We start from the raw sequence: 25,129 nt of genomic DNA, 5'->3' as shown, positions 1-25,129 counted from the left end.
ATTGTTCACTTGGAGATAAGATATTGAATTAGATGTGTTTCTATTTGCAATAAATTTTTCTGATTAATATAAATGTACCTGGCCAAATACATCAAAAATGAAATAGACTAAACAAACCATATCCCCTCACATAGTTATATGGGGGGAGTACAAATTATGTAAGAACTAGTCCATGTGTTAATGCACTAATTTTTTACACATTACCATCTACCAAATGAGAGATGGAAGGACCAAACGAGTCACAAGTGTGCCACTGGGGTTTTGGAGAAGTATTTAGAATGGTTACCTAGACGTGTTAGTGAGAAAAAGGATCGATCAAGAAATAATAGAATGTCATAATAATGCATATTCATAGAGAACAAAACAAAACAATAAATATGTTTACCAAAATTTCTCTTCGGTTCAATAAGAACAAATAGTTATTTGAACAATCTCATTTAACATTTATTAAATTATAGCGGAATATAAGTTTAATTTTTTTTCGTCCATTAATACTTACATGATTTTTTTCTTTGAATGACTGATATTAAATTAAAAAGAAAACAATAATACATATACATTGCATCTCCAATTTACAGAAGTCAAAAGGAAAAAGAGGAGATTAGTGTAATACCTTAGACCATTAATAAAATGAGGAGGAATAACTTGTCATTCTTCTTCACGTTCAGACATAAAAGCCGTCTGCCAGCAATAGATATGAAAGAGTAAAGATATGGGAGAAGCAATAGATATGAAAGAGTAGAGGGCTTAATCCATTACTTTTACGCCTCAATAGCTTGCTGTTCTTGTTTTATCCGAACTACAGTGCCACTCTCTACTTTACCAAACTTTTAAATTCCTAATCACTTCCCTTTCTCCGATCAATTACAGCGTTCCCAGACACCCTTTTAAAGAATTTCCGTTCCGTTTTCCACATCCCCAATCAAATCACCTTTCCAGTTTCCAGTCGCCGGAATATTTGATTCTGTACTCCAAAAATTTCCCAAAGAGAACAGCCGAAGAAAGCTTTATCCCATAAGCTTGACTTTGTTTTTGTTTTTTGGTTTTGGGAAAAGATTTGAGAATAACAAATGCCTCCATGGAAATTGGTTAAATAAATACAGGGGAAAAGAGAAATAGTTTGTGTTCTGAGAGAGAGTGGGGGGAGTTGCTTAAAGATGGTGGTGAGGAAGGTTGGGAAGTATGAAGTGGGGAGGACGATAGGGGAAGGAACATTCGCGAAGGTGAAGTTCGCGCAAAACACGGAGACCGGCGAGAGCGTCGCGATGAAGGTCATCGATCGTAGCGCCATCATCAAGCACAAGATGGTCGACCAGGTGATTCAGCTAAATACCTATGCACAGATGCTTGTGTGCTTACTTTTTTCGCTTTTTTCAGAGTTGCGTTGCTTAACGAATTTCTACATATAGTAATTTGTGGTTGAAGTTGTGATCACTGAGATTTTCCCTAGAATTAGTGGAAGGCGGCTAAGATGTTAATTTATGCCAGATGAAATGGAAATGAATGCAGAAAAAGAATGATAAACAATTGACTTGCTTAGCACCATTTTTCTTCTCTTGTTACAAGTTAACTGGAATGGAACTGAAAATACAGTTGGGCTGTGAATTTGTGCCTGCTCCAAAGATGTAGCTTGCACTTTGCTTAGGTATGCTTAATATCTGCAGAAAAGCAGAAAGAGATTTTAGTTTTGCCTATCAGAAAGCTTAACTATGCCTTCAAGAAGATGCATTCGGGCATGACTTTGCAGCTCTTCTGTTGATTAGTGATGATTTATCCTCCACTAACAGTTTTCTGCATTTTCTTCTTGCAGATTAAGAGAGAGATATCTATAATGAAGCTTGTCAGGCATCCATATGTTGTTCGTTTACATGAGGCATGAGCTAAAATAAGAGTATATGCCTTTTATTTACCCAAAAAGGGAGATTTTTCCAGTCACTTCAGGCTTTTCTCGTTTCAGAGTTTTTTTAATACTTCAGTTCAAACTTTCTGCTGGCTAAAAATCATGTGTTTTTGTCAGGTTATAGCAAGCCGCACAAAGATTTATATTATTTTGGAATTCATAACAGGGGGAGAACTTTTTGACAAAATAGTGAGCCCTTCAACTTTGAAGATTGTAGCTTAAAATAGGTGAATATTATTCTAGTTCAGCATATTTAGAGAGACCATGATGTTTTCCACCTGTTTCCAGATCCACCATGGGCGACTTAGTGAAGCTGAGTCTCGTAGATACTTCCAACAGCTCATTGATGGTGTGGATTATTGTCATAGTAAGGGAGTTTATCATAGAGATTTGAAGGTGAATATTGGCCAACCTGTATAAATATAAGACAATGATATGTTGTTATGCATTTCCATACAATTCTTAGTGTTGTTTCTTCGTCATGCAGCCTGAAAATCTTCTACTAGATTCCCAAGGGAATTTGAAAATTTCAGATTTTGGACTTAGTGCATTTCCTGATCCGGTAGGGTTCTAAAGAACATTACTAGGCTACTAGCTTTGTCTGCTTATCTCATTTTATGGAAGTCAGTATGTTGTTAACTTTTAATAGTTGTGCACAGGGTGTTTCTCTTCTCAAGACAACATGTGGGACCCCTAACTATGTCGCACCAGAGGTAATAGAAGGCTAACTTCTGGTTCAAATTTATTTCCATGCATTTGTGATTTGTTCTGGAAACTACCATTGTTGATTATGCCTGTGTCTTTAACTTTTCCCTTTTGCCTTCATTTTATTACATAGGTTCTCAGTCACAAAGGTTATAACGGGGCTCTGGCAGATGTCTGGTCCTGTGGTGTCATCCTTTATGTTCTAATGGCAGGCTATCTCCCATTTGATGAGGTTGATCTCACTACATTGTATGGCAAGGTACTAGACAACTGGATGCTAGAAATGCATAACCTTCTAATTGCTTAAATAACTTGTTTTCAGTTGCTTGCTTATTGAGGAAGGTTCTGCTTTAATTAAGATTTAGTTACTAATTTGCACCTTTTCTGCAGATTGAGAGAGCAGAATTTTCTTGCCCATCATGGTTCCCAGTGGGAGCAAAATCATTGATTCATAAAATTTTAGACCCTAACCCTGAGACAGTAAGTACTTTGGCTTGTAAGTTACATGCACACATGTATTATGGCTGCATATGGGCCAATGGAAATCCTTATAGAGTCTAATATTGCCGTTGCATAGCATTTTGTGTGATCTGTACATTCTGGACCATAATATTTTCTTATTTGAAAAATGTGTGGTAACTTACCAATAAAGTACCATAATTCTTGGGACTCTTGACTCTTAGAAAATGTACTCTTTATTTTGGTGTTCAATCACAGTAGAGGCATAGTAATCAACGGTGATCAATTTTTCTGTTTATAGTTGGATATTTTAGAATAATATACATCTTGAAGAAAGCCTTGGCATTTTACAATTGTTAGACAAACTTTGCCCTTTTTTCTATGAACTCTTTCTGGTTCTCACCTAGTCACCTCTGCTACATTGAACAGCGCATTCGGATTGAAGAGATCAGGAATGATGAGTGGTTTAAGAAGGGTTATATTCCTGTGAAGATCATAGAGTATGAAGATGTTAATTTAGATGACATTAATGCAGCTTTTGATGATACTGAGGTTGGTAATTCGTTCATGTCTTAGTCTTTCTAATTTATAGCACTTCATCTGAGATTAAGTTCTGCATGAAAACTAGAAGAGTGCATACATTTTATACTTGCTTGCTGGACAGTTGGTATGAGGATTAGCTGAAGCATTAATTAGCCTATGGTGTGAAGGCTGGATGGTTCTTATCTTATAGCACCTGCATTACTGATGCTGTGTATCAGTTCATATGGTTCATATGGCAAATAGTTCCTCTCAAACCACAGTTTTCCCCCACATTTGGTGATCCATGCTGTGATTTATAGAGTGAACCTTATCACTACAAGAAAGTCATATATTGTTGACTCATGACTGCTTAATCTCCTTCTTACATGCCCTTACAAAGTAAAATGTTTTGTAGGAAGAAGTGCCAAATGAGCAATGCAACAATGAGGATTTTGGGCCTCTAGCTCTTAATGCATTTGATCTAATCATCCTTTCTGAAGGATTAAACCTTTCAGTCTTGTTTGATCGTGGACAGGTATACATTGCTGATTGCTTACATCCTTTAAAGTGAACTATTTTTTGAAATTCTCTTTCATCTACTCTTCTTCATTGTTTGAGGGGGGAGAGGTTACACTGGAGAGAAGAATGGAATTTCAAGCTTGTGATCTCAATAACAACAATATGATTGCTTCTATAAAAAACCATTCAAATATTTCTTACAATTTTTATATTCAATGCCTTTGACATCTAAATGACCAAAAGAAGAATGCAATGCTTTTTTTTTTTTTTTTTTGCACTATTCCATTTAGATTAGATTAAGGCTTTAGTTGAGTAGACTAGTAGAGTTGGGTGTCGGTATTTGTTACTTCGAATTCGGAAAATGTTTTACTAACACAATTAACATTTTGTGATAGAATTTTATTACTCCGTAATATAAATGGATTTTGTCCATTCCTTGATAAGTGGATTCTGGCCTTCACAGGATTCTGCAACGCACCAGACACGCTTTCTTACACAAAAACCCGCAAAGGTTGCCTTATCAACTATGGAAGTGGTTGCCCAATCAATGGGGTTCAAGACACACATTCGTAACTACAAGGTGGACAAATGAACTTCATTACTTATGAATGCATTTGTTTTTGTTGGAAACCTGTGCTGGTTTATGGTTGCTTACATTTGGACTCTCACTATGTCTCAGATGAGGGTGGAAGGTCTATCTGCAGATAAGATCTCACACTTCTCCGTAATTTTGGAGGTACATTCATTGTTTTTTAAATCTCAAGCTCACTTTGACACTACGAATATTAGTTAAATTAAATACTGTGTGTGTAGATTTTCCAAGTAGCTCCAACATTTTTCATGGTGGACATTCAGAAAGCTGCTGGAGATTCTACTGAATTTCTCAAGGTTAGTTTCCTAGGCTAAGCCTTCCCTCGAGTAAGAATGAAACTCTGCGGCTACTGACCGAATCTGGATTAGTTTCACCCTGATAGGAATACCGGATGTTGTATTAAAAAAATTATGAATCTATTTCCCATATTAGAATTGCTGACTAAATTTGCTGTTTTGCAGTTTTATAAGAACTTCTGTGGCAATCTTGAGGATCTGATCTGGAAACCACCGGATGAATTATGCAAATCAAGAATTACGAAAGCAAAGAGTAAAAAGCGTTGATTTTCATGTTATAGAATCAGCTTGTGGTTTCTCCAAAAAAAAAAAAAAAAAAAAAAAAGAGAGAGAGAAAAAAGAGAAAAGAATCAGCTTGTGGTTGTGTCTAATAATCAAGGCCTGCAGCAGCTGGATCCATATGATTTTTCACAAGGTGTATGTGTATTACATCTTTGTGGGTTTATTTTTCTTCTTTCAAGAATGATTCTCAATCCTATTATCTCACCAAAATATGTACCCCAGACGTTTCAGTTTGGCACCCTAGCCTGGGTGGACATGAAACTTGAAACTCCATTTTTGTACCATTAACCATTTCTACTATCTATTTCTTATAAATTATTGGTCTTACTCAGATTTAGATATGAATGATGACTATTATTTGATCCTCGAGCACAGCTTAATTGGTTAAACAACCTAAAATAAGTTGGGAGGCTTTGTTTTTGCTAATTGAGGTACATCCTGCAATTGATCTCCTTCGCTTTTCTAACAATATTTGTTCTTCTTCTCCCAAAAGGTTGAATCCCTAACCTTAAGTGCTTTCAAACTCTTGCCCTACAAAGTATTTGGGAGGATGTAAATCATGGTGACTCAATGAATCAGTAGATAGAGTCAAATGCGGGTGCGCGCGCACAAGGGATTTGTCTAATTTGGACATAATTCCAATACTGCTGCCGTCGAGATTTGAATATTGGCCTCTTCTTCCAAATACGATATACTGAACCATTAAGCTAAAGCCCGTGACGACAGTTGGTAAAATATTTGTTCTTTGTCTCATCCTTGTTGCTAAAATATGGGTAGCTCAATTGATTTGGTTTTTGTGTGACCGATTGTAAACAAAAATGTAAGAATGAATGGCTTTTTGTGGACATCAGGGATTAGTGACTTTTGTTAGTTTGTAGGCAAAAAACTCAAAAGTCACTATTATGACTCCATTGCCATTGGTCATGCATTGCGCTCCATCGAAACAAGCTCTAAGGAGCTCATGACCTTCTTCCATGGCATGCGTGGCGGTTATGTGTTGGATGGAGATTGCCTCCATCTCTCACTACAAGGCTAAGCTCATCCATGGCTTCTGCTACTTCCACGACGAGGAAGAATTTGCCAGAAATTTTAACATCGCGAATAGAGAGATGTGAATTTCAATGGGCACATCTCAGAAAATATTATATTTACATTCATACTTTCACTCTTCTCTCTCTAAACCTCACCGACTCTCTTTGTCTTCTTTACCCTGAATGAGTGAATGTAAATAGAGGGATCTTTATCATGTAGGTCCAGCGACAAGATAACGTATTCTTCGGAGGGCCAACACGTTTCAGCAAAAGCTAAAAAAAATAATAACATTTGCTGTTAAAGTACAGTCTGAAATCACTTCCTCAAATCCATGGCTTCTATGCCTTCAGTTGTGCTAAGCAACACTCTCAAGCTTGACCCAGATTTCAAGAGAAACAATATCTCCTCTCTATCCTTTGAGAAGGTAATACATTTATCCTTGTTTATTCTTTTACGTTCTTATATGTGTTGCGTGAAGAACTCAATTTTGATGATTTTCTTTCTTTCAGAAACACATTTCATTGGAAAGAGGTGTGGACCCGTTTAGTCTGGACACCAGGAAGGGACTTTCGCTGATAAGAAATGTAAATGAGAAGGTAGAATCAGCTGCTTATGTTCCGGTGTTGCGAGAATGTGTGAAAAACAGCTCAGTTTCAGACGTTGAAGTAATTCACGGTCACATTGTAAAGACTGGTTCATATCAGGACTCGTTTGTCATGACATTTCTTGTGAATACGTATGCTAAGCTCGGAAGAATGGAGGCTGCACGCAAGCTGTTTGATAAAATGTGTACAAGAAATGTTGTTACGTGGACGTCACTAATGTCAGGTTATATTCAGGAAGAACAGCCAGAGATTGCTATTCGGGTGTTTGTGGAAATGCTGGAAGTTGGAGGGTACCCCACGAATTTGACAATAGGGATTATTTTGAATGCTTGTTCTTTATTGTCTGATTTTGAGACTGGAAAGCAAATTCATGGCTATGTTGTGAAATATAGAACTGAGCATGACACAAGTGTTGGGAATGCTCTTTGTAGTCTGTATACCAAGTGTGGCGATTTGGATTCTGCAGTTAAGGCGTATCGGAAGATTGAGGAGAAGGATGTGATATCTTGGACCTCTGTTATATGTGCTTGTGGAGATAATGGGGATTCTAGAACGGCGCTGGGTTTTTTCATTGATATGCTCTGTAATGGTGTTGAGCCAAATGAAATCACACTGTCTAATGCCTTGAGATCGTGTATTGTGATGTGGGCTTTAGGATTGGGATCACAAGTTCATTCTTTGAGCATTAAGCTTGGGTATAGTTCTAATCCACTGATAAAAAACTCACTTCTGTATCTATACTTGAAAGGTGGATTGGTTAAGGAGGCAAGGAAGTTGTTTGATGGAATGGAAACGCGAAGTTTGGTTTCGTGGAATGCTATGATTGCAGGAATTGCCCAATTGACAGATCTAGCAGAGGATGTTCTGTCAAGTCATGGCTGTGGAATAGAGGCACTCAACGTTTTCTTGAGACTGAACCGATCTGGCGTAAAACCTGACTTGTTTACCTTCTCAAGTGTACTAACTGTATGCAGTCATTTAGCAGCTATGGAGCAAGGGGAGCAGATTCATGCCCAAGTAATCAAGTCTGGTTTCTTATCTAACGTGGTTGTGGGGACTGCCCTACTCAACATGTATAGTAAATGCGGAAGCATTGATAGCGCGAGCCGTTCTTTTGTAGAGATGTCCACAAGAACTTTGGTAAGCTGGACTTCCATGATTGCAGCCTTTGCACAAAATGGCTGTTCTAAACAGGCACTACAGCTCTTTGAAGACATGATATTTGTGGGAGTTAAGCCAAACCTGGTCACATTTACCGCTGTTCTCTTTGCTTGTAGCCATGCTGGAATGGTGGAGGAAGCATTTGCGTATTTCAACATGATGAAAAGCAAGTACAGAATCAAGCCTGCAAGGGACCATTACTCGTGCCTGATTAGCATGTACGCGAGGCTGGGGAGGATAGAGGAAGCTCTTGAGTTTATGAAGGAGAACGATATTCGGCCTAATGAGTTTACATGGTCACTCTTGATTGCAGGCTGCAGAAGCCATGGGAAATCAGAGCTGGGATTCTATGCTGCAGAGCAACTGCTAAACCTCAATCCAAAGCACCCGGAGACATATACTTCACTGTTGAACATGTATATCTCAGAAGGGAGATTGGAGGACGCCTCTCGACTGAGAAAGATCATGGAAGACAACAACATAAAAGAGTTACGTGACTGGAGCTGGATTAACATTAGAGACAAGGTTCATTCATTTGAGACCAACGCCCAACTTCACCCGCCATACAAAGAGGTAGCAGAGTTCTTAAGCGATTTGCATAAACAGGCCAAGGCTCTTGGCTATGAATTACAAACCGAACCCAAGGAAGCAACTGAATCTGCAGGCTATCACAGCGAAAAACTGGCAGTTGCGTTTGGGTTGTTGAACACTCCAGGCGCTGCAGCCATTCGAGTCATTAAGACTATCGGTATGTGCAGGGATTGCCATGTTTTTCTGGAGGTGGTATCTACTTTAACTGGTAGGAACATCCTTGTTAGAGACAGTAAAAGGCTGCACATATTTGCCAATGGAGTCTGTTCATGTGGGGATTTTGCACTCTTGGAGATGCCATGATATTTTTAGTTGATGGTATTCCATTGCTTTTGCAAGGAGTGTAATTGACTTTGCATAATACACAGAAGATTAGCATGACTCTGCACAAGGATGATTTTGTATCAAATTTACTTTAACTTCTTTTTATTTATTTATTTATTTTATTCTTAAAAACATGTATGCTTCAATTAATTTTCGCATACATTTATACTCACTTCAAATTAAATGATCATTTTGTCATGTAACATGAAAACTATTTATATGAAATATTAGTTTATAAAAAATGCTGAGAAAAAATGGAATCAAGAAATCAAGAACAAGAACGAAAGAAAAATACAAGATTTATACGGTTTGATAGTGTGCTTACTTTCACATGAGTGAAACAAATATTTTATTAAGTATGATAATAAATTAATAATAATACATTGGTTATAAACATTATATTTATATATAATCTTAACTTATGATACATTTACAAAATTACCTATATATTGCTTAACCTACACTATAGTGATTAGTGAGCCTCATAGATAGGCGTTCCAGCACTTCTGACATTATACAACAGAAAGTAGTTTTAAAAAAATCCAACATTATTATCTATTAAAAACACAATTTACTAAAAGATATCCATAATACTTTTTTTTTTTTTTTTTTTGAAAATACATAATAATTTTACCCCTTAAAAACACACTTACCATTTTACTTATATTAAATTAAATTAAAAAATTCATTAGTCAAGATTCCATAATCTCTTCAATTCTTCCGCCGGAGATCCTTCAATTGATTCTCCACATAGCCACTTGCACAAGAGATGATAGTAATGCCAAGAGCCCAAGAGCCCAGGAGGGACCATTGTCTCTTGTGGAACCTGCAATATTAATTATATCAAATATTCAGTCGGCGAGATTCCGTAATCTATTACATTCTTTCGCCGAAAATCTTTCATTAAAATTTTATACTCTACGCTGCTCTTGATGACGCCGGCACGTAAGAAAATTATCCTAAGAAACCCGTTTTTTTCCTTCTTAAACCTACACCTCTATTTTTCTTTGGTAGATTTCGAGATGTTTGATTCAAATATTGAAATCATCAAAATTGTAATTATAATTAAATACTTGATAATTATAATTATAGATATAAAGTTTGAATTCCAAAATTAAAAGGCTCACTATTCCTGTCTTGGTCCTGGTATTATTATGACATGACTATTTTTTATCTGTCAACAAAATCGTTAAAATATAATATAAAAAAATACAAATGAATTAACTCTTAATAAAAAATATCTTTTATAACCTATAGATTTCTATATGCTTGTCAACAATGTCAAATATATACTTTGATGACTCTTTTTTTTTTTTTTTTCATTTTTGAGTATATTATTAAAAAAGTAAGAGATAAAAATTAAAAAATATAATGTATTGTTAACCAAACGGTGCTTTAATTGAAACTGTCGACAAAGTCAAAACAAGACAATCGGACAGACTGACAGATGAGAGGTGTGAAAGCTGATAATTTTTCCAAAAATTTTCCAAGACTTTTTTTTTGTTTTTTTGAAAACAAATTTTCCAAGACTTGGATTATGGTCTCTGCAGCAACAGTAGCATCACACAATAATTAAGCTGTCTTTCATTTGTTCACTCATCTTGGACTATTCAACCCATTGTGGAAGAATAACAACACAATAGTGTCTAGTGATGATCATTGATGATTGCGTTTGGTGTAGGCGTGTACTTATCATTTATCAAACTGCTAGACACACTAATATTTCATTTATTTTATAATTCAGGCTTTCTAATTTTATCAAATTATTTTTTGAAGTTCATGAATCTATTTTATAGGACACTTAAATTAAGCATATATATTTAGCATTATGTCTCACACCAAATTGTATTTGTCTAAACATGAGGAATCCAATCCCAACCCAGACCAAAATGCATGATAAAATCTCGAATATATATATATATATTGAAAGGATGAAAATATATATTTTGATATAATTACGATCAACTCTCGCTAATTTTTAACTGTAGGGAGCACCGCTGGTACCATAAAGTGCTGGTCAGATTGAGTTTTCAATATGAGATAGGGTTTGAACTCTCAAATTTTCTTAAGGGAAAGAGTGCACGGTCACACCAATCAAGTTGATTTAATTTTTTCAACCCACTAGTTGACACTCAAATATGTATGTATTGCATGTATATAGATAACGATGGACAGCTCAATTTTCTTGTATATAGACACCCAACAAGTGGCTTCATTTCTAGTTCTAAGCTGATTAGTCCTCTTCTACGGTTCTACCCTCTAACCTTTCTTCCATTTCTCTGCACTACAACAAAAATGGGTACACTGGAAGTAGAGGCGCCGGAGATAAACGAAGACGACGAGGTTTCTCCGATCGAGCAAGTCCGGCTAACCGTACTCAACACCGACGACCCGACCCTGCCCGTATGGACCTTCAGAATGTGGGTCCTGGGCGTGCTCTCATGCGTCCTCCTCTCCTTCCTCAACCAGTTCTTTTCTTACCGGAAGGAGCCACTCACCATCACCCAGATCACCGTCCAGGTGGCCACGCTCCCCATCGGACGCTTCATGGCCGCCACGCTGCCCACCACCAAGTTCCGGATTCCCGGGTTCGGGGCCCGGGAATTCTCGCTTAACCCGGGCCCGTTTAACATGAAGGAGCACGTGCTTATCACCATTTTCGGGAACGCCGGGTTTTCCTTCGGAGATGGAACCGCTTACGGCGTCGGGATTGTTAACATTATCATCGCTTTTTACCGGAGGAAAATATCATTCTATACTGGTTGGCTTCTTGTCGTTTGCACACAGGTATTTTTATTTTTTATTTTTTTCTCTTTTTTTATTAAACTAATAATATGGAAAATAAATAAAGAAAATTTCGAGATATTTTCTGACGGAGGAAAGATTCAGCCTAAAACTGGAAAAGATTGTTTGGTAAATGTCATTTAGTATTAACTACTAAGCAAGTAAGCATGGACCACAAGTATGTCTTTTCTGTCTTAGCTTAATAGGCCACATCGGATCGGTTTAAATTAATAAGAATAATAGACAATTTAAATTTAAAATCTTGTGTTACAGTATAGATTTTATGAATATACAGTATAGAAATTATGAATCTATAGTATAGAAATTATGAATCCAATTTTACAAGGTGCACACGGTTACACAACATAACGATCTTTATTGTGGTATGCAGGTTCTCGGATATGGTTGGGCTGGACTTTTAAGAAAATACGTAGTTGAGCCAGCGCACATGTGGTGGCCAAGCACCCTCGTCCAAATCTCACTATTCCGGTACAAATTTTATCACTTTGGCCCTGTTTGGTAAAAAATTGGCCTATATGTCAATTTTAGCTTTTTAATCACTATTAATTGTTTGATTTAGTTAAAATATCAATATAAGTGTTTGGTTAATTAGCTTTTTGCAACTTCAAATTTTAAAATTCAAAAAGCTACTCCAGACAACTTTTTCAATTAGTTTTTTTAGAAAAGAACTTATACAAAACAGCTATAGCTAATTTATCAAACATTTTTCTACAATAGCTAATGTTATAAACTAGTTATACCCTCTAACTAGCACAATCAGCTATCAGCTAACCGTCATTTACCACAGATTACAGATAGTTTAAGGTTGCTGGTCATTTGATTCACAGGACACTCCACGAAGAGGAAAACGAAGATGAGAAGCGGCAAATCTCTCGATCCAAATTCTTCGTGATTGCACTGACCTGTAGTTTCTGCTGGTACTTGTTCCCTGGCTACATCTTTCAAACTCTTCAGAGTATTTCCTGGGTTTGCTGGGCATTTCCCCATTCTGTGACTGCCCACCAGCTTGGTTCGGGCATGAATGGCTTTGGGCTTGGGGCTTTCACGCTGGACTGGGCAACAACAGCCTCGTTTCTGTACAGCCCTCTTATAAGCCCATTCTTCGCAATTGCAAACGTGTTTGTTGGCTATGTGACCATAATGTATGTGGTCATACCTTTCTTCTACTGGGGGTTCAATGTCTACGACGCCCAAAAGTTCCCAATCTTTTCGTCCGATTTGTTCACTTCTCAAGGCCAAGAGTATAATATATCCGCCATTGTCAACAATAGATTTGAGCTTGACGAAGCTCAGTATGCTAAGCAGGGGAAAATCCACTTGAGCACCATGTTTAGTCTGACTTACGGTTTTGGTTTCGCCACGGTTGCGTCTACACTCTCTCATATTGGACTGTTTTATGGGAGGTAATATAATGTTTTCTTACCAATCTTTGTTCTATGATAAAACATTCAGGTTAGGAGAAAATGACTGAAATGTGTAAGCAGGCACATGCAATTTCTAAAATATGACGCTACTATGCTATGGATAGGACAAATTTATGAAAAAGACGTTTGGGACATGCGTTTGCTGAAATTCCCAAATGTTTTTTTCATAAATTTGTCCAATTCACAGTAGCGTCATATTTTGAGAATTGCATGTGCCTACTCAAACATTTTAGTCATTTTTCCAACAACATGTTTATATGCGACACTAAACATGGTACATATGAGACATAAACAACAATAATTCTTTTCTTTGTATGTTGCAGAGAGATTTATAGTCGATATCGGGCTGCTTCGAAGGAAAAGATGGATATTCATACAAGATTGATGAAGAAGTACAAAGATATACCTTCCTGGTGGTTTCACATACTTCTTTTAGCGGCAATGCTTGTGTCACTTGCATTATGCATCTTCTTGAAAAAGGAGATTCAGATGCCATATTGGGGACTCCTGCTTGCATCCGCCATTGCTTTCGTGTTTACCTTGCCCATTAGCATCATTATGGCTACCACAAACCTGGTAATTATTTATTTGATTTTGGGATTCAATACATAACTGATTCATCTTCCTTAATTCTCTGCTTATATTATATTCTTTGTTTGACACAGCCAATAGGACTAAATATCATAACAGAATACATTATGGGTTTAATCTACCCGGGAAGACCTATAGCTAATGTCTGCTTCAAGACCTATGGTTACTTGAGCACATATCAAGCTGTTTCTTTCCTTAGCGATTTCAAACTTGGCCATTACATGAAGATTCCTCCAAGGTCAATGTTCTTGGTTCAGGTATATAAATAATAAATGTACAATTCATTCTAACCGGGCCTTTTGGCCCTGTTTGGTAAAATTGTTAGCCTATAAGTCAATTTTGATTTGTTTGATCACTATTAGTTGTTTGACTTAGTTTAAAAATTAATATAAATGTTTGGTTAATTAACTTTTTGTACTCTAAAATGTTAAAATTCAAAAAGCTATTAAAATAACTTTTTCAATTAATTTTTGAAAAAATAAATTATATCAAACAACTATCAACTAACTGTTAATTTACCAAACATCTTTCTACAATCAATTAATGTTATTAACTAATTATACCCTCTAATTAACTCAATCAGCTAACAGCTAAAAGCCATTTATCAAACAGTAGCTTTGATTCTTATTTCATCAACTTTATTGCTTTCAGTTCATTGGAACCATCATTGCTGGAACAACCAATATAATTGTTGCCTGGTGGCTCTTACATTCCGTTGACAACATATGCCATCAGGATAAGTTTTCGAATAGTCCCTGGACCTGTCCGGGCGACCATGTCTTCTTCGATGCGTCCGTTATCTGGGGGCTGGTTGGTCCAAAGAGAATTTTCGGCTCTCTGGGAAACTACTCGGCGCTTAACTGGTTCTTTCTGGGAGGATTATTGGGTCCGGTTGTAGTGTGGCTATTACACAAGGCGTTTCCCTCGCAGACTTGGATTACCCTCATCAACCTCCCGGTTATCTTCGGAGCGACTTACGCTATGCCGCCGGCGTCTTCCTTGAACTACAATTTTTGGATTTTGGTCGGAACGATCTTCAACTTCTTTGTTTTCCGGTACCGGAAGAAATGGTGGCAGAGGTATAATTATGTCCTCTCGGCGGCGTTGGACGCCGGCGTTGCGTTCATGGCAGTCTTTCTGTACTTCACGGTGGGTTTGGAGAACAAGAACGTGTCGTGGTGGGGGACTAATGACTCGGAACACTGTGACCTTGCGACTTGTCCCACCGCTAAGGGCATATCGGTGGATGGTTGTCCGGTGTTTTAGTATTTGGATATACAAAAAAATTATTTTTGTTATAGTCGATAATTAATAGTTTGCAAAATAATATGTACAAGCATAATTGTATTAAAGGGCCTATTTTTTTTTTTTTTTAAAGAAGTATTAAAGGAAGCCTATTGGTTAACCAATCCTTATACTATGGACGAGGGTACACAATGCACTGTGAACTCTAGTGCATGTATTGTATCTGATGTTATGAGTTTTTGTATTTTGTGTTATGAAATTTTATATCTTAATAATATGAATTTTGTACTTGAAATATAATTGTGTTTTATATTTTGAATTTCTGGTGTCTTATTGTGTGAAACGAACATGTGCACACCCTTGATGTTGCATAATCTAACGGCCCAGAACATGGTGCATGGAGCGGTACACAACATGCGCGCATTGTGTTTGCATTACATTATCTGTGTACATTGTGTTATAGATGACATGTACCATCTATTAATCTAGATAAAGGACATAGATTGATTCTCGAATTTATATGTTAATATAGATTATTATATAAACCTATATGTATGTGTGTGTATAATACTACTAATAATTAAATACTTACAATTCTAAATAATTGATATTTTTAATTCCATTCTGTCTGTCATAGTCGTATCAGACATGGGATTTTATTTTAGTCTATACATTACAAAAGTATATGTTCTACAGGACTACAGCCAAGTCAACCAAACACAAGTCAACTAAAGTGAATAATGCAACGAGACCAAGTTGAGCCGTTATCTCTTGTGGTCCCCACAATATGAATTATTTTAAATAAAAGTCAAAACTTTGCCAATGTAATTCATATTCAATTTTTTTATTTTTATTTTTTGAAGAACATATAAAACATATTCAATTCTAATAGACTCATATCTGTGGAAATATTAGATATTGTATGCCAAAATAATAATAATAATAATAATAATAATAATAATAATAATAATAATATTCATCCCTACCCATATATTCTTATTTGTTTTTTGGAGTTTTCATATAAGTGCCTTAGTAAAAGAAAAATTGTTTATTTATATAAAGAAATAAATTTTAAAAATAGAGAATACATTTATTTGTCAATTTTCTAATACAGAAAATGGAAGAGTGCTCTCTATTTTCGTAATTTTATTTAAATAATCTCCAATTCAGGAAAAAAATAAAAAGCAAATTGAGTGGAGCTACTTTTTACCAATCGTTATACCGTGGAACATGATCATATACGACGTCATTTTGAACTTTAATTTTAATGGAGACCGTTTGTTTTTCAGTTCGTGTTAGCTAAAACATATTTATGTGCATTGTGTTATGCATTTCTGTACATTATGTTACTAAAATCTGTACATTAAGCATAAGGATTATGTACATGAAATTGATTAGTAGTTGTATAACACAAAACACATTGTATGTCTTATTTTACGAATTTATGTCTTATATTATGCAATTATGTGCCTATATGACATAAATTATTTACACAAATCAGATCTGAGAATAAGTAAAATATAAAATATGTGTATGTATATCGTGTTATGCGTGGTTTCTGTGTATCATGTCATGCATTTCTGTACATTAAGCGTAAGGATTTTGTGCATAGAATAAATTAAAATTTTGTGTTGAAACATGAGAAACAGAAAGTTACAGAATATGTTAAAACTTATATATCAAACAATGTCGTTTTGATTCATGGTCCACAATGTATATAATTTATCACTTTTTACCTACGTCATTTCATAAAAATGATTGAATCTTAAGAACCACATTAATGAAATAAATATGGAAAAATACTACATGGACTCTCACTTTTTATTCTCAATTTTTACTCTCTCACAAATCATTGATGTAGAGACTTTATCTGGGATCCACATGATAAAAATATCATATCATTGTTTATCACATCATAGTGTAAAAATGAAAGAGTAAAATTTGAAAGTACATGTAGTAGAACTCAAAAATATGTCCGTTATTTCCAATTGAGAAAATCAAATTGAGTGGGCCTAATATCTACCTAGGTTTTTCTATCAAACATTGACAATAACATTAATGTAATAAGCATGGCCATTTTTCCAATCAAGAAAACGAATTCTGTTGGTCGATTGTCTACATAGAATATGTTTTTTTTTTTTGAAAATACATAATAATTTTATCCCTTAAAAATACACTTACCATTTTACTTATTTTAAATTAAATTAAAAATATTCATTAGTAAATTAAGTTTCCATAATCTCTTCAATTCTTTCGCCGGAAATCCTTCAATTGATTCTCCACACGGTAACTTTCACAAGTCAACTAATGAGAGTAATGCCAAGAGCCCAAGAGGGACCATTGTCTCTCGTGGACCCTGCAATATTAATTATATCAAATATTTAGTCGGTAAAATTCCGTAAATCCTTCATTAAAATTTCATACTCCACGCTTCTCTTGATGACGCCAGCACGTAAGAAAAGTATCCCACAAAAGCCAATTTTTTTCCTTCTTAAACCTACACCTCTATTTTCCTTTCATAGATTTAGAGGCATTTGATTCAAACATTGAAATTGAAATTATAATTATAATTAAATACTTGATAATTACAATTATATATATAAATTTTGAATTCCAAACTTAAAAGACTCATAATTCCTGTCTTGGAGACTACTGAAATTATGTTCACCAGTGCAACAGTAGCACTAGTAGACCCTCAACTCATTTTCTCATCTTGTTAAATGATGATCTTTAAATATATAATCTGTATTTATATGTATAGTAAATAAAAAAAAAAAGTTCAAAATGATTGAACTAAAAAAGTACTAGTATGAAAATGATTTGGAATAAGTCTCAAAATAGCCATCGAACAAGACACGAAAATGTAATTAGGTCATTCAACTCAAGAAAGATACAATTGATTCTTAAACTTAAAAAAAAAAATGTATAATTATATCAAATTGACCTGCCCTGGGGAATAACCACAGACAAGATGGTAACTTTTAATACATAATTTTATTAATTTTAATCATTAAGAAAAAGAAAAGCACCACTCCAAATTATACAAACAAAAAGAAGCCTTCTAACCTTTGAGTTTTTACCCTCAAACCAAGTACACGTTCTCTGTTGTCGGATATTCATTATAGACACCCAAAAAGTGACTCTTTTTTTACTACTCTGTACTAGTCTAAATCTAAGTGGGTAAACGCATTTTCTACAATGACACAAATGCCCTTTTCATAACATAATTAGTTTATCAATCAATTTTGGTTTATTTGACTATTATTAGTTGTTTGACTTGGTTAAACAGTTAATACAAGTGTTTAATTAATTAGCTTTTTGTAACATCTTATTGCTCCAAAACGCTAAAATTCAAAAAGCTGTTCAAAGTAGTTTTTTCTATCAATTTTTTGAAAAAGTCATTTTGCAGTCTTAGTACTTGTCCTTTCCTTTTTTATTGTTAGTGTGTCATGTGAAATTGTGTTACTGGCGATAGTATAGTGTGCAACGTCATGCAATGAGATTATGGTGTAGAAAACTATAGATTTGCATTGTTGTGTATATGACTAGGATCTTGCAAGTGCCTTTTGATATTTGGCCGTGATAGTTTTTTTCCCTATATGTTTCACATGTTATGAGATGTGTGTTGTATATTCTCATGTGAAAGTATTGAACAAAATATTAATATCTATTATATTTGTATAAGGTTAATGAGTAGTACCACTACTTGTTCTAGTTCCATAAGTTGATAATAATAACAATGACTCTACCATAATGACCTAAATCATTCCAATAATGCAAAAACATAATTGTAATATTGAGTTTTGTTCTAAATAATCAAAATAAGATTAATTAAATGTCAAGCACTTGTCAAACACCTTGTGCTTAGATGACATGTAGTAACATTTCTTATGTGGGGGTCATGAGATCAAACCTTAGTAGAGGCGATGTTAACTTTGTGCTTAAATTTGGGTTTTTAACTTATTTGTAATTTTGAATGAGTAAGTTAAGCATAATAAATAATTAACGACATATTTCATTACTAAAGTTTAGACTAACAAAATGTGAGGGATCGTTACTAAAGTTTATACTAACAAAATGTGAGGGTACCCGTTAGGGTCTTAATTTTATTGGCTCTTGTCAAGTTTGTAATATGTATGTATTGTATTGTATTTGTATTTGCCGATTGTAGATATATATTTTTGAAACACCCAAAATGGTATTATTATTTTTTTGAAACACCCAAAATGGTATTATTATTTTTTTGAGTAACCCAAAATGGTATATAATCTGTCGTCGATGCTATAAAGGTGATTACTAATTAGTCCTTATCAAGTCATCCACCGTCTACCGGGCTTTTCTTCCGTTTCTTTCTTGCACTAAAGAAAAATGAGGAGTGTGGAAATGGAGGCTCCGAGAATCCATGACGGAGAGATAAACGAAGACGAGGTTTCTCCGATCGAGCAAGTCCGGCTAACCGTACCCACCACCGACGACCCGACCCTGCCCGTATGGACCTTCAGAATGTGGGTCCTGGGAGTGTTCTCCTGCGTGCTCCTCTCCTTTCTCAACCAATTCTTTAGTTACAGGAAGGAGCCACTAACCATCACCCAGATCACCGTCCAGGTGTTCACGCTCCCCATCGGACGCTTCATGGCCGCCACGCTGCCCACCACCAAGTTCCGGATTCCCGGGTTCGGGTCCCGCCAATTCTCGCTTAACCCGGGGCCGTTTAACATGAAGGAACACGTTCTTATCAGCATTTTTGGGAACGCCGGCGCCGCGTTTGGAGATGGAACCGCTTATGCCATTGGGATTGTGACCATTATAATCGCATTTTATCACAGGAATATCTCTTTGTTTGCTGGCTGGCTCCTTGTTCTTACCACACAGGTACCTACTACCTACTTTTTTCTTTATTCTCTACTCAAATATTTTTTGGTGACAAGAAGGGAAATCCCATCCATTACATGATCGAAAGTGTGCATTATAAATTTCTTCTTATAATTTTAATCGACAAAGGAAGTAAATCTATCTATAGCTAAAAAAATCAATAAAATTTCACTACTTGTAACGTTTTCTAACCAACATGACTAGAATTGTCATTCTGCTCAAATTTTTTGTTTGCTCTAATGGCGACCGGCTTACCATGGCAGGTACTTGGATATGGTTGGGCTGGACTTATAAGAAAATATGTAGTTGAGCCGGCTCACATGTGGTGGCCAAGCACCCTCGTCCAAATCTCACTATTCCGGTATGAATGTACATGTTATTTTTATCTTAAATTATTACAAATTCATAGAAATGAGTCAATATAACATGAGGCTCGAACTCATGAAGATATTTACTGAAGATCTAACTCATGACCTCCAATATAGGACTGTGGGACAGCCACTACATGTCACTAGAACACAAAATCATTGGCATTATATTAATCCTTGTGTTCCATTGATATGATTCACAGGACCCTCCATGAAAAGGAAGACGAAGACGACAAGCGGCACATGTCCCGAGCAAAATTCTTCATGATCGCACTAGCTTGTAGCTTTTGCTGGTACTTGTTCCCTGGCTACCTCTTCCAGACTCTTCAGAGCATTTCCTGGGTTTGCTGGGCGTTTCCCAAATCCGTGACGGCACAGCAGATTGGTTCCGGCATGAATGGGTTTGGAGTCGGAGCTTTCACGCTAGACTGGGCCACAATTGCCTCCTTTCTCTTCAGCCCTCTCATAAGTCCATTCTTCACCGTTGCAAACATCTTTGTCGGTTACGTGACTATAATGTACGTCGTGGTACCTATATGTTACTGGGGATTCAATCTCTATGATGCCAAAAACTTCCCCATCTATTCGTCGCACTTGTTCACTGCACAGGGCCAAAAGTATAACATATCCGCCATTGTCAATGATCAATTTGAGCTGGATAAAGCTCAATACGCCAAGCAAGGGACAGTCCACTTGAGCATAATGTTTATTCTAACTTATGGGTTTGGATTTGCCAAAATTGCATCTACAATTTCCCATGTTGCTTTATTCTATGGAAGGTAATATTTTCGATTTTTCTTTTTTGAGTGACCCAGAGGCTAAGTTCAATTCACTCATGTTGAACTTGTAACCTTGTACATGTTTACCATGTCAACAGCTGACCAACTTAGTTGGGATAATTGAAACATATGTCCCATCTCAACTAAAAGCTTAAACTGATAGTTGAATATCTTTGGTTATGTATGTATTTTACTTGAACCAAACTCGTTCTCTTGTGAGGTGCAGAGAGATTTATGATCAATATAAAGCTGCTTCAAAGGAAAAGATGGATATACATACAAGATTGATGAGGAAGTACAAAGATATACCTTCGTGGTGGTTTTACACACTTCTTTTAGTGACAATTATTGTGTCACTGGCACTATGCATCTTCTTGAAAAGTGAGGTCCAGATGCCATACTGGGGACTGTTGCTTGCATCTGCCATGGGTTTCATCTTTACCCTGCCCATTAGTATCATCACAGCCACCACAAACATTGTAATTATATATGCTATATATTATTCCCTCAATGCTAGCTTTTAGGCTTTGATATATGATGTTCATTCGCTTTTGGGCTGTTATTCATTTTCCTTCCTGTTTGTGGCAGACGCCAGGACTAAATATCATAACGGAATACGTTATGGGTATAATCTATCCTGGGAGACCTATAGCCAATGTTTGCTTCAAGACGTATGGTTACATGAGCATGAGTCATGCTGTTTCTTTCCTTAGCGATTTCAAGCTGGGTCATTACATGAAGATTCCTCCAAGGTCTATGTTCTTGGTTCAGGTATATTTCTGTTATTATGCATTTTTAGCCATGGAATATTTCTAGCCCTTCTGTTCTTATTTCTAGCCCGTCGAATTTGGTGCCTACTCAGCTACCTAATTGGGCGCCAACTAGGCGGAGTTAGGCGCCCAACTCAGCGCCTAGTTGGCCAGCCAACTAAAAGCCGCCTAGGGTTAAAATCTCCTCGGCCTAGCGTCTAGTTGGGTATATTACAATGATAAAAAGTTATAGACTAAAATAACTAGCAAAGAATAATTGAGGGAATAAAAATGCATATTTTTTTTCCATGGAATATTTCTAGCCCTTCTCTTCTTATTTCAACAACTTTTGGGTACAGGTCTTTGGAACCATCATTGCTTCAACAACCAATACAATTGTTGCCTGGTGGCTCTTACATTCTATAGACCACATATGTGATCAGGATAAGTTTTCCAATAGTCCCTGGACCTGTCCGGGCCACCGTGTCTTCTTCGATGCCTCTGTTATCTGGGGGCTGGTTGGTCCGATGAGGATTTTTGGCTCGCTCGGAAATTACTCTTCGCTTAACTGGTTCTTTCTTGGAGGAATATTGGGTCCGTTTCTGGTATTTCTCCTCCACAAGGCCTTCCCCTCGCAAACCTGGATTACCCTCATCAACTTCCCTGTTCTTCTTGGCGCATGTTCTCAGATCCCGCCGGCAACGGCCTTAAACTACAATTCTTGGATTTTGGTCGGAACCATCTTCAACTTCTTTGTTTTTAGGTACCGGAAGGAATGGTGGCAGAGGTATAATTATGTCCTCTCCGCGGCGTTGGATGCCGGCGTTGCATTCATGGCAGTCTTTTTGTACTTCACGGTGGGGTTGGAGAACAAAAATGTGTCATGGTGGGGGACTACTAACTCTGAGCATTGCGATCTTGCGAATTGTCCCACCGCTAAGGGTATATCTGTTGATGGTTGTCCCATATTTTAGTTTCGATTTTATATTAGGATAAATAAATGTTATGATATTGTTTGGTCATATAAAATATATAACTTTTTGGTTAATTCCACCAAAGGTTCCTTGTGTTTGGTGACAATTTTAAATTTAGTCCCACATTATTGTTTTTAACATTTAACGTACTATTATTTTTTGGACACTTTTAGTCCTTTTCATGGATTTTTATATTTTTAGTAAGGGCATTTTTATCTTTTTATATTTTTCATTTGTTATTTTTTCAGTTTCAATTGGTTTATAACTTTACTAAAAACGGTTGAAAATATAATTACTAAAAATCAGAAGTTACCTAATGTTTTAAACCGATTAAACCGGTTGAAACCCGAAAAAATGAAAAAAAAACAAAAATGTCCTTACTAAAAATAGAAAAACTCATGAGAATGACTAAAAGTGTTCAAAAAAAATAGTTCTGAGATGTTAAATGATAAAAACAATAGTCTGAAACTAAATTTGAAATTGTCACCAAAGATAAGATACCTCTTTTTGAATTAACTCTAACTTTTTGTTATATCAAATGCATTTTACTTATGTATCTGCCTATTTGGTGTAACATATATTTTAGAGGGGTGATCTTAATAAAAAATATTTTGATACTTATTACATGCATGTCTTTCTATATATAATTGTATATATTGTAACAAAAATTGTTTTTGTTGGAGCCAATCTCAACCAAGTTAGTTATATTGTTAACTTGATACCACAAATTTAAAATTAGAGTCTTTGTGAGAGCAAAGGATTGTTTTTTTTGTTTGTTTGAGGCTTCAAGCAGCAGTTTATATTATCTAAGAGCATCCTTATCAGTTGGGGTTATTAGGGGGAGAATGTAAGAGTGAGTAGGAAAGAGAATAATGTGGGAGGGGAGGGAAAAAAAATCAAAACTGATTTTATAAAAAATATATATATAAAAAATAAGCATGTCATTTCTCTATTGGTTCTTTATCCTTCATCATTAATTATTTTTCTTGGGCAGAGTAATATCCCAACATTTGCAGAGACTCCCCACCCCTTCTCTCTCTTGATTCTCTCTCTGCTACCATGGCATATTGGCCTCAAAAGTAGTGAATTCTCCACTATTTCTCCTCTGATGTAGATGCTCTAATGCATAGTGTCCAGATTTTGTGTTACATGCCTAAAAAATACATAACCCGTATTTAAATTCTGAACCATATTATACTATTTCCCCATGCGATCTTGACAAGTTGCTAAGACATTTCCCCCAAATTCAAACCATGGAGTCTCATGTGCATAGGGCAGAGCGAAGAGGCGCGCCAAGATCTACGCACACAATCTCATCACAAGAAGAAGAAGAAGAAGACGCCTCATCAGGGCAACCACCGTCGCCGCCGTCGGAGAAAGAAGAAGATGCCTCGTGGCAGAGAGAATTCTACGACGGCGAAGGCGACGGCGACGACGAGGAGGAAGATGAAAACCAAATGGTGTGGACGTTCCGCGTCTTACTGCTGGGATCCTTGTCGTGCGTTTTCCTAATAATCATCAACAAATTTTACCTGCAAGAGACGGCGGAGAGCGTGATGTCGATGGTGACGACGATGGCGGTGGCGTACCCGATCGCCGTCGTCCTGGCGAAACGTCTGCCGAAGAGGAGGATCTACCTGAGAGCATTTGATTTCGAGTTTGCTTTGAATCCAGGCCCTTTTAGCATGAGAGAATACGTTTTGATCTCTACGTTGGGTAATGTTGGTGCCGTTTACGGTGGCTTAACTTCGTATTCCATCCCACATTCCTTGTCATTCTGATTTCTTGCACTTTATCCATCTTTGTGAAATCCATTGGTCTTTTATGTTGTACTTTCTTTCAATGTTTTGACATGTATTTAGCCTTTTTTTTTTTAAAGATCAACTTGATTGTGTTTATATCAATGCCTGTAAAACTAACTGTTAATTAAAGATTATAAAACTAGACACAAAATAATGGTATATACTAGGAATTAGAAATTGAACATTTTTTCCCTTAAAAATTATCTATTGATTTTCTTAGTTTCAGTCAATCAGTTATGAATAACTTAGATTGGTATACATTTCTGGTCTTTTGTTGAGTCACAAAGCAGACTTCACCCACAGTGTAGAGAAATGAGTAATAATCAGAACATATAAAATGAGACAAAATGAATGAATAATAAAGAACCATATGTTTGAAAGTAGTTGGAATCAAGCTAAACACTTGAATTATCCGAAGAAAAATGATATATGAACTCTTATGGAATAAAATTCCTGTACCGGACTACAACATAAGTATGAAAAAAAATAGAGTAGAAATTAGAGTATGTGTAGTATTACAAAGGGATTTCAA

At 36.1% G+C, this 25,129-nt stretch overlaps 4 protein-coding genes across 5 annotated transcripts; all 4 read left to right on the top strand.

The window, feature by feature from the left end:
- Positions 1-668: 668 nt before the first annotated feature.
- Positions 669-5,616, top strand: LOC109149525 (CBL-interacting serine/threonine-protein kinase 8). Its single transcript, XM_019297331.1, has 14 exons — positions 669-1,316; positions 1,811-1,873; positions 2,018-2,089; positions 2,189-2,296; positions 2,388-2,462; positions 2,560-2,613; positions 2,739-2,864; positions 2,996-3,085; positions 3,494-3,616; positions 4,002-4,121; positions 4,569-4,685; positions 4,785-4,841; positions 4,919-4,993; positions 5,159-5,616. Exons 1-14 carry the CDS (start codon positions 1,158-1,160, stop codon positions 5,258-5,260), a joined length of 1,341 nt encoding a protein of 446 aa, XP_019152876.1. The 5' UTR covers positions 669-1,157; the 3' UTR covers positions 5,261-5,616.
- Positions 5,617-6,169: 553 nt separating this feature from the next.
- On the top strand, positions 6,170-17,259 carry LOC109149522 (pentatricopeptide repeat-containing protein At3g24000, mitochondrial-like). 2 transcript variants are annotated; one of them, XM_019297326.1, is made up of 3 exons: positions 6,170-6,731; positions 6,817-8,999; positions 17,218-17,259. In XM_019297326.1, the coding sequence occupies exons 1-2, from the start codon at positions 6,639-6,641 to the stop codon at positions 8,965-8,967; spliced, it is 2,244 nt and encodes a 747-aa protein (XP_019152871.1). In that variant the 5' UTR covers positions 6,170-6,638; the 3' UTR covers positions 8,968-8,999; positions 17,218-17,259. The 2 variants fall into 2 exon arrangements, with proteins under 2 accessions (XP_019152871.1, XP_019152872.1); XM_019297327.1 differs by lacking the exon at positions 17,218-17,259 and having other exon boundaries at positions 6,170-6,386; positions 6,527-6,731; positions 6,817-9,055.
- On the top strand, positions 11,181-15,170 carry LOC109149521 (oligopeptide transporter 4-like). Its single transcript, XM_019297325.1, has 6 exons — positions 11,181-11,775; positions 12,164-12,261; positions 12,621-13,196; positions 13,541-13,793; positions 13,883-14,065; positions 14,460-15,170. Exons 1-6 carry the CDS (start codon positions 11,284-11,286, stop codon positions 15,072-15,074), a joined length of 2,217 nt encoding a protein of 738 aa, XP_019152870.1. The 5' UTR covers positions 11,181-11,283; the 3' UTR covers positions 15,075-15,170.
- A 2,092-nt stretch (positions 17,260-19,351) lies between the features above and the next one.
- LOC109149523 (oligopeptide transporter 4-like) lies at positions 19,352-22,862 on the top strand. Its single transcript, XM_019297329.1, has 6 exons — positions 19,352-19,925; positions 20,189-20,286; positions 20,497-21,072; positions 21,299-21,551; positions 21,661-21,843; positions 22,181-22,862. The coding sequence occupies exons 1-6, from the start codon at positions 19,422-19,424 to the stop codon at positions 22,793-22,795; spliced, it is 2,229 nt and encodes a 742-aa protein (XP_019152874.1). The 5' UTR covers positions 19,352-19,421; the 3' UTR covers positions 22,796-22,862.
- Positions 22,863-25,129: the final 2,267 nt, after the last annotated feature.

The sequence above is a fragment of the Ipomoea nil genome, unplaced genomic scaffold (genome assembly GCF_001879475.1).
Source record: "Ipomoea nil cultivar Tokyo-kokei standard unplaced genomic scaffold, Asagao_1.1 scaffold2159, whole genome shotgun sequence".
NCBI classification, from domain to species: domain Eukaryota; kingdom Viridiplantae; phylum Streptophyta; class Magnoliopsida; order Solanales; family Convolvulaceae; genus Ipomoea; species Ipomoea nil.
Note: the sequence above shows the minus strand (reverse complement) of the source record. Positions and strands in the feature narration are given on the sequence as shown.